At 34.0% G+C, this 10,172-nt stretch overlaps 1 protein-coding gene across 1 annotated transcript; it reads right to left on the minus strand.

Annotated features, from left to right (window-relative positions):
- Positions 1-4,541: 4,541 nt before the first annotated feature.
- LOC106431710 (ADP-ribosylation factor GTPase-activating protein AGD1) lies at positions 4,542-10,166 on the minus strand. Its single transcript, XM_048773986.1, is given in 23 exon segments — positions 4,542-4,875; positions 4,960-5,447; positions 5,681-5,773; positions 5,868-6,017; positions 6,462-6,791; positions 6,873-6,968; positions 7,043-7,267; positions 7,355-7,486; positions 7,562-7,765; positions 7,901-7,942; positions 8,363-8,412; positions 8,415-8,457; positions 8,549-8,596; positions 8,667-8,707; positions 8,710-8,731; positions 8,817-8,848; positions 8,851-8,860; positions 8,943-8,971; positions 8,974-9,004; positions 9,153-9,223; positions 9,300-9,400; positions 9,491-9,567; positions 9,949-10,166. Coding segments are annotated over 22 exon segments (2,430 nt in total). The 5' UTR covers positions 9,949-10,166; the 3' UTR covers positions 4,542-4,760.
- Positions 10,167-10,172: the final 6 nt, after the last annotated feature.

The following is a 10,172-nucleotide window of genomic DNA, read 5'->3' on the forward strand; positions in this document are numbered from 1 at the left end:
GTGTATTAATGAAATGTTTTCATTGGCCAAATATAATTGTCGATGTGGACATCCTATAATCCCTTTATATTTGGCTTTTAGTATAGGATAGATTATATATGTTTTAATACTTGTATATGTATATTATCCTTTTCAACTAATTATGAAACTTTTTTTGTTAATGACTTTTCTATCTTTCTCGCAGAAAAAGGGTGATAATCACATTTAAAGCTAGACAAAACACACAACACAAACTTTAAAACGGTCCAGCCATATAAAAGCACCTTAGTACCTTACCTACCTTCATCTTTAATCACATCTATTACTGTCTACAGGAAATTGCAATTTGTTTAATTGTTTTCGGGAAAATATAAGGGCTTATTTGCCAGATAAAAAAATAGGAAATTAAATTTTGAGAGATAGAACGGAGAGAAAATGGGAAGAGAAAGTAAGAGAGAGAGAGAGAGAGAGAGAGAGAGAGAGAGAGAGAGAGAGAGAGGAGGAGGAGGGGGAGGGGTTTTAGTTAGTTAATTTGTGATCTTTTGTGTACATATGACATAATTTCCCAAGCTTGGTGTTATGGGTTAACTGGGTAATCCATGAAAATGTATAAGGTGGGTTTTATTGGTAGTCCGTTTTAAAGCATAGTGTGATCTTTTGTAAACTTGATTTCATACTTCTATAAATTACCGCACTCTTTTGTGACAGATAAAATAATTATGCGATTCAAACCATATATAATATAGCAACAATTTTATAAAGAAGATTTTCGGAATACAATAACAATTCTGAAAAAAAAGACAAGCAAAACCCATTAATAATTTAATACATACACATAACGATAGCCGCCCATGTACGTCAATTTGATATAATATCATGGGATCAATTAAAACATTATCTTAAAATTTTCAAATTAATCACATGGCTCCACCATATAAGATAACTTCACCTAACAAGTCAATTAGCGTTAACATACTTGATCATCTATAAGTATAATCAGTCAACATTTTTATAAAATATATCAAAACATATGCCAAGTGTCGAGACAGCATAAAAACGTCTGTGCTGAACATTTTGGATCCTATTTGTGTCCCAATACATAATATAGACATTTTCAACGACTAGTTAATATTTTTATTTTCAAAATTCGTCAGCTTAAGAAAAACACTTATAAATTAGCAATTTGATGTATATTAAAATGTTTCTTTTTAGTTATGTTTCAAATTTTCATTTAACCGGGGTTTATCAATTTTCCCATGTCTTATACTTGTCGGCTTATGCTATAAAAAAAATCGTTGCTAGAAATTTGAGTGTCAATTTTTTTTAAATTTTTTAAATTGTGTATCCTATGGTTTCTTATAACTAGTTATAAGCATAAAATCCTACTACTTACAAATGAAAATGTTTACAAGTTTCATAAAAATACGTAAATGTTTACGTGATGTAATTTTTAAAATGAAAAAAATCCTGTAACTATAAAAGTTTATTAGTATTTCTTTTGGTTAGACAAGGTAAATAATATTTTTGCATAATCTAACTGTTTGCTAACTGAATTTAGAAAATTTCTCTTTCTCGAAGAAGGTATACTATTTCTGTCTAAACATCACTTTAAGAAGATAATTACTTTAATCGTTTTCATTGGCCGCAAAAGAACACCAATTATTGTATTTTAAATTATCAATCAACTCAATGGTTATTAAAACGGAATGCACTAGTTTATCAAGCTAACTCTGGTAGATGGGTCATGCATTAACAATAAATTAATTGTATCTAATGACGCTGACTCTGTCTAGTGGTGCTTGATTAAGCGGTTTTCTTTAGTCACTGCTTCCTTGCTTCCAACACAATCATTCAATTTATTTTCTCGTGCGTATAATCAACTTGGAGAAGTGCGACATTAGTAAAAAGCAACATTTAAATAATAATGTATATATCTCTTATAATATGAATTTCCTACTCTGGCCATTATGTTTTATTTCAAACTGGTATTTGGTAATTTGGAACACTGAACTTGAATTCGCATCCAAACTATAGACCATACAACGACTATGATTACTTGTCGACGTTATCATATATTTAAGGATTTAGAACGCAAGATTCCTTGAGAGCGTATCGCTTTATCCACGGTTAATAAACACTACTTTTACTCAATCATCACAAAGTTTACCCAATCAGAGTTAGTAGTTGAATGGTTAAAGAGGTTTAACGTGTTATTTGATCCAAGTTTGAGTGAAATAATGCATTCATGATTAAGAATAATTTTGAAAACACTAACATCTAAAGTTGTTAACCGTAGTTTTTTCAAAAAAAAGTTGTTAACCGTAGTTCATTACTTGAAAGAGTTAATTTTTTTTTTTGATTTATACATATTTTTCTAGATGTTTTTAATGAATCTTTGATCATATCAAGGTTACCCGCAATGTCTTTTTACACCTCACGTTGTGTATACCAATATCTTTTTAGCAAAAAATAAATAAATCGTCATGTATTCATGTCACAGTCGCATGTTGTGTTATTTACTAGAACACGTTCTATAATTATAAAAAAAATGATTTATTATTAGTTTATGTTTACCCACACTCGTAGACTTTTCTAATTTTTGTTTGGTTCTCATGTAAAAACAAACCAAGAAAGAAACTTGGTCAAACCATGCATTTCACGCACTACGTATTTGGGTACACATTCATGCACCATTTGAACTTTCCACTCTAGTGGAGGTGGGGATCTTCACCATATCCCTCACATAACCTCCCCATATAATTCAACATCTTGAGGCCTACACAATATTATTTAATTCAATGAAATAACATTGCACTCATAAAAAGAATATTTTGAATACTTTCTAAAAAATCGTAAATCACAAAGTTCGGTCTGAGAACATAAAGCTGAACAGAAGAACACATACCAATATGGTGTCTTTGTCTTTCCATTACACCAACAACAAAAACAGATTTAAGAAACCAAAAAGACTATACCAACCAGAGTATAAACAAATCTTTACATGCTTTCTCTACGCTCTTGATGAACGAAAATATGAGTAGGAAACGAACTAAAGGACGCAAAGAGTTCAACAGAGCAACACTCTTCTAGTGCTATACCATTCTGCTTTCTGTGTGATAAGCAATTCAGATGGAAATGAAAATGTTTACAAAGTTCAAAAAATATGTAAATGTTCACGTGGTATAATTTTTAAAATGAAAAAGATCATGTAACTATAAAATTATATTAGTATTTATTTTGGTTAGACAAGGTAAATAATATTTTGCATAATCTAACTGTTTGCTAGCTGAATTTGGAAAAATTCTCTTTCTCGATGAAGGTATACTATTTCTGTCTAAACATCACTCTAAGAAAATTACTTTAATCGTTTTTTTTGACCGCAAAAGAACACTAATTATTGTAATTTAAATTATCAATCGACTCAGTGGTTATGAAAATGGAATGCACTAGTTTATCAAGCAAACTTTGGTAGATGGGTCATTAACAATAAATTAATGGTAGATGGGACATTAACAATAAATTAATGGTATCTAATGATGCTGACTCCGTCTAATGTATGATTTTAGTGGTGCTTGATTAAGCTGTTTTCTTTAGTCAGTGCTTCCTTGCTTCCAACACAATCATTTCAGTAATATTTTATCTTATAATATGAATTTCCTACTCTGGCCATTATGTTTTACTTCAAGTTCTATTTGGTAATTGGAACATTGAACTTGAATTCGCATCCAAACTAGACCATACAACGACTATGATTACTTGTCAACGTTATCATATATTTAAATATCTTTGACAAAAAAAAAGATCTAGAACGCAAGTTTCATCGAGAGCGTTTGCTTTATCCACAGTAAATACTAATTTTACCCAATCAACACTTAGTCCCTAATCATAGTTAGTAGTTTGAAACTTTTGAATGATAAAATATGTTGTTTAACGTGTTGTTTGATCCAAGTTTGAGTGAAATAATGCATTCATGATTAACAATAAATTTGAAAACACTCGAAATCACAAAACACACATCTAAAGTTGTTAACCATAGTTCACCAATTAAAAGTTTTTTTTTGTATTAAATTTATACATATTTGTCTTGATGTATTTCATGAATATGTTTAGTATAGCACATGACCACATATTGTGTAAATAACTAGAACACGTTCTATAATTATAAAACAAATGAATTATTATTATTAGTTTATGTTTACCCACACTCGTCGACTTTTGGCTCACACGTAAAAACAAAACAAGAAAGAAACTTGGTCAAACCATGCATTTCACACACTATGTATCTGGGTAAACATTCATGCATCATTTGAAACTTTCCACTCAGTGGAGATCTTCATCATATCTTTCCCATAACCTCTCCATATATATATATCAATTTCTTGAGAGCTACATAATACTATTTAATTCAAAGTCTCTCTATAAATAATAACATAGCACTTCATAAAAGATATACTTTAAATAATTTCTAGAAAATTCACAAAGTTCGGTCTGGGAACATAAAGCTGAACAGAAGAACACACACAATGGCGTCTTTGTCTTTTCATTACACCAACAACAAAAAGAAAAAAAAAAAGATTTGAGAAACCAAAAAGACCATATGTACACCAGTATTATCAACCTAGCAACCACCAAGACAAATCTTTACATGCATTCTCTACGCTCTTCATGAACAAAAATATGAGTAATGAAACGAACTAAAAGGCGCAAAGAGTTCAATAGAGCAACACTCTTCTAGTGCTATACCATTTTGCTTTCCGTGTGATAAGCAATTCAAATGGTTATCATCTTTTGGAGTCTGTTAATAAAGCAATTAGTTCACTGTCATTAAGGTCTGTCTCTGAAGCATATTTGACCGGTGTGTTATTGTCTTTATCCACAGCATTTGGATCTCCTCCCCTGTGATCAAACCATTGCACCAGACTTATAACGTTTGTATAGTTTAATACTAGTAGTAAATGAAATCTCAAGATGGAGTTTTACCTCGTAAGCAGCAACCTTGCAATAGCGTATCTCCTGCTGATGATGCAATGATGAAGTGGAGTCCGACCTTTTGAGTCTGTTGCATTTACTTTTGCACCGTACTGAAGCAACAACTCCACCATACCGATATCCGCAGAGAGACAAGCAAGGTGAAGCAAAGAGCACTCGTTTGAAGTTTCTTCTCTCACCATACTTTCACTGTCTCTTCTTGAAGTTCCTTCTGGTTTCTCTTGAAACTCCTTGTCAATGCTCTTGAACTTGGCTTCAAGGGTTTCCTCCTTCGCGTCCAGTTGCATCATCTTTGCTAAGGGTAAAGACACGGTGTAGGACGCTTGTCCACGTAGCGCATTCACATCTGCTTCAGAGCAGACAATGTGTTTGTAAACTGATTTCTTGTCGTTGGCTCGGACATTCTCCCAAATCTCTTGGAATACTGCCTGGAAATGCTGACTGTCCGTTGCTTTTCGGACAAATATCCTCTCTGAGTACTGCAATTAGCCATTGATATTAGCAATTGAACCTAAACAAAACGATTTTTTAAACGATTTTTAAGAAAATCAGTCTAGGCGTTAAAAAAATCAGTCTAGGGAGCCTGCCTGATCAATAACACCGTATAAAGCACCTAATTACTGCCTAACGATTTTTTTGAACATTGGACACACATGAGATCTTTAAAAACTCTGCTTAATTAAGTCAGGACTTATTTATAATAGTATAATACCTTTGCGTGGATGAACAACTCTTTCACAGAGATGGGATCACTGAAACCAGGTTTCCTTACAAGAAACTTTCTTGGTCGATCTGCCTTGGAGTGCTAGTAAATAGAAAAAAGTTTGAATACAGTGTAAGTAGATGTAACAACAAGCTTCCTCTTTGCACAAATACAACTGATTAGAATAGGTAGTCACTTACCCTGAAGACCTACTAGCACTAGAAGATCTACTCTCTGAGTTCAACAACTCCTCCCACACTGAGTTTACATATACGTTACCTAACGACTGGAACAGCGTCAGTACCGATGGTTCCCATACTTTAACATCAAGTGTGAGCGATCTGACCTGCATGACAAGGTTGAATACTTCATACCAAATTTATAGAGCTATTTTTAAAAACGGAAAACTTCAAGACTACCTTCTTGTGAGAAGACCAATGTTCTAAAAATCGGTCCAAGTTAAAGGAACTCAAATCGGTTTACACCGTTTTAAATTGGATAAAATTGGTCAAAATCGATTAAAATTTGTTAATTAAGTAACAACATTAGAGAAAACTGACAATGTCTAGTTTATGTTTTGTATACGTAATTTTCATAATTTATCAAAATAATTTTATAATTAAACCCCAAAACTAAAAATCTAATGTAAATATAAAATATATAAGAATAAATCAATAATTTGTTATAGTCTGGATAATCTGTTTAGTGTGCACAAAAAGAAAAAAGGATAATCCGTTTAGTAACTAGTCATCTATGAAGAGCTGAGAGATTGAAATTTTTAATGGTTTACCTTTGAAATGTGAACACCAAGGTTACGATGTATACCAGAACACTCGATACATATGAGGACACCGAGATTCAAAGAGGCCCAATCAGGCTCAGGAGCACCACAATCTGCACATTTCTCATTCCCCAACACTCTTGTCAACACATCAATTGGCTTTTCAGTCTTCATCATATCATGTTGCTGCAAGCACCCTGAGAACCTCGAACGGTTCCCTCCTGTCATGGGATTCTCCACTATGGAATCTCTACCTTCCGCCTGCTCGAAATCATATGGATCTGCTAAAGAACCGGAATCACTTGCAGAGAAAGTGTCTCCATCCACTGTAGAAAGATGCTGTAATAATGATATTATAAGTGAAAACAGATAACCTGTCACACAAGAAAGATCTAACAGTAGTAGCAAATAGAATCTTACCATGATTGCTCTTTCAGGTGTCTGGAAACTTAGCAAAGAAGCAATTACTCCAGTTATTTTCTCGATCCAGTCCATCTGATCTTGTGCATTCTCTGCCTATATCAATAACAATGGTAAGCTTCTATAGGTAAAGAAACAGAGATCTTTAACCATGTTCTCTCTCTATATACCTGCAATGTATAAACTTTTGTCGGCGAAATAATTCGAAAGCAGAATCTTAGATCAGTCTGATCTGCATCAACTTTAATGGTCGAGGTAAGTAGATTCACAGTGTGCCGTGCAACTGGTTTTTCGTCGTGCACACCGCCGTGATAATGAGAAGACAGCCATCTACTTAGCAGCCCTGGACTGTTCTCTGAAGTCATATTCCTATGAACAACAGACCTGCTTCCATTCTGATATCAAATAAGAAACAAATGTCTTAAGATATGTTTTCTCAATGAAGGAACAAAACAATTGTTTTATAAGTTTTTGCAACTTACTGAAGACCAATTCCAAGGCTTGCGGTAATAGTATAGCATCCCACGGCTATCAAGGATGAAGAATCTTCTTTTCCAGTCGCCTCTCAAGTTTGAGGAACGTTTAGACAGATACCCTTGTCTTATAGTCTGAACCTGTAGGAAGACAAAACAGTATATAAGGATATGAGGTATGAGTAAGTCTTATTACAAAAGGTTTTATTCCCTTACTTTTCCTTTTGCAGCAGATTGCATGACAGCCTCTATAACCTTTTGTGAGTTTCTTGAGTTGTGTCTCATGCCATCCCCTGTTGGAGAACCACATGAGTTTCTAGTTTCTCTATCAACTTGCCTTTGGTATTCTTGCATCTTTTCATTGAGTGATGCCATTTCGTAGTTTGCACATTCTTTGGACTGGTGTGCATAAGCCAACACCTGCAATAACGTTTCAAATTAAATAAACATATTTCTGAGATATGGCTTAGATAAGAAAGGATTGGCTACAGAGAAATCTCAGAAATTTAAAAGACAAAAGAATCATATGCTACAAGGAGTCTCGTAGTATCATACCTGGTTTATAAAAGGCTCCATTTGATGTAGTAGCTCATATCCCTGAAAGAACGAGTCACTTGTGACTTGTGAGAAAGCTAATCAAGTAGTTCATGTCAAGAAACAGGAAAAGAGTAGGCATGGGATTTTGAACGAACCGCCAACCAAAATTTCGGTTAGAAGTTCGGTTCATTAGGTAGATTTAGGTTATCTAAAATAATTCGGTTTTTCAGTTTGACAATCGGTTACTTAGTTTTCTTAGTTAGAAAAAAAAAAATTATACCCAAACTATACCAAAATCAATCGAACTAACCAAATTTCGAACTGAACTTATTCCAAATTTTAATAAAACTAAACCGAAATCTAAACACAAAAAAAAAACCTTTGGTAGAATTTGAATTTTCAAAAACCACTATACCGAACCGAATAATCCGAACTGTTTTTGTGTTGTTGCTTCTTGAAATTATTTTAAGAAAAGCTTGCCTGTTTGAAGAAACGGAGATGAGCATCCATTGTCCCACTCACTGCTTCCAAAACTCAAATCGCTTCTTAGCTTCCGCATTAGAGAGTGCACTAACCTGGACAGGAAGAAGTAAGCAAACATCATGTAAGCTTATCATAAGAGAATACCTTGGAAACTCTCGTAGCATTAGAATACAAAGTGGTTACCAGATGAAACCGGGCTTGCTCGAACGTCGTTCTTGCGCTATGTAGATCCTGAAATGCCTCTCTACCAAATTAGTTTAAGTGAAGGTTGATTTGTGAATAGTAAAGCTTTGTACATTACCTCCTCAATTGTGGCAGCCACATCCAATCGTGTACTCTTCTTAATGAAAGATACTTCTCTCGTGCCTGTTCCATTCAGATGCACATAAATGAATATGTAATTTTTCAAACAGCAGAATGTTTGTGGTGAACAACCAGTCATGTAACGCACCTGGTCGTATATGATGGAAGCTTTATCAAACGTTTACGTGCTTCCTGTGTGAGAGAGTTAAAGATGTATATAGTCGGAGAAAATGTTTCATAATGTTTTGAGGTATGTATTACGACAAGTACATACCTTAACTTCTTGGACATCAACATTCACAACTGAAGCAACCGGTCATTCAGCATATGTTCTACCTGAAAAAGTGTTTGACAAGACATCATAGTTCAGTTGTATCTCTTTAATATACAGAATAAACAAAAATAAACTTGTCTCTACAAAACCAAGTAACCAAGAACAATCTCTTCAATAACATCGTAGGCTAGTTATGGATTTTAGTAGCACCTGAGAACGAAGAACTTCCTTGTATGTCCCAATTTCTCGTAGAGCAATCGTGAATTTCGTCATTACAGGACCTGAGAAAGACAACGTATTGCCTTAAAATAAAGAATCACAGATTATAAGAGAGAACAAAGGGGAAGAGGTAGGTACCTCCAAAAGCAACACATAGAGGATCATTATGGCCGCCTCCAAAAGACTCAAGTGCATTTGCAAAGCCAATATCTGAATCATACCCTTCTCCAAGTCCCTCCCTAATAATAATAAGCGAAAGAACGAAATATCAGAATGCACAAAATTTTCTATAACAAATTTTGAGAAATGTCATAATAAAAAAAACGTACGTGTATTTTCTGCATCCTTTGTAGAACCTTAAGCATCGCATTCGCAGCAGCTCTGCACTCTCTTCCATAGATTGCATCTTGTTTACACAACAAAAAATTTAGTTGCAGATTCAACACCATGCCTCATGAGGGCTTACAATTACAAACATTTTTTTTTTGTAAAAAGTCTAAACACTCGTCTAAACGTTAATCCCCTATAAAACAACGACTAATTACCGCCTAGCTATTTACTGAATATTAGATTAAACAATAATTTGCAAATTCCTGATACATTGCTTCTTCATCCATGTTTCCACAATGTATTCAGATTTTTTTTTTTTTAAATTGTTTGATCATAGAATGGCACGAGAGATTTTACATTGAATCTATCCCTAACTCTCTATCTATCTGTTGAGCAATGGAATCATATGCATAGACGATCGAACGGATCACAGAATTAAAAAAGAAAATTAACAAACCTGTTGACGGACATAGGCGAATCATCGAGCTTAGCGAAATGCATTTTTCTTCACCGGGGTATACAGAACGATCCACCACCTCCTCTTCCTCCGTCGTCGTCTTCCTCCACGCGGACAGAGCTAATACCGGTGTTTTTTTTTTTCTTCCCACACAAAAACCAAATGAAAAGTGTTTTGTCTTTTTTGGAAATCGAAAAGCTTATTTTGGGATTGAGAAGAGTGGA

Source organism: Brassica napus, unplaced genomic scaffold, assembly GCF_020379485.1.
Source record: "Brassica napus cultivar Da-Ae unplaced genomic scaffold, Da-Ae ScsIHWf_2778;HRSCAF=3551, whole genome shotgun sequence".
Taxonomy (NCBI): Eukaryota; Viridiplantae; Streptophyta; class Magnoliopsida; order Brassicales; family Brassicaceae; genus Brassica; species Brassica napus.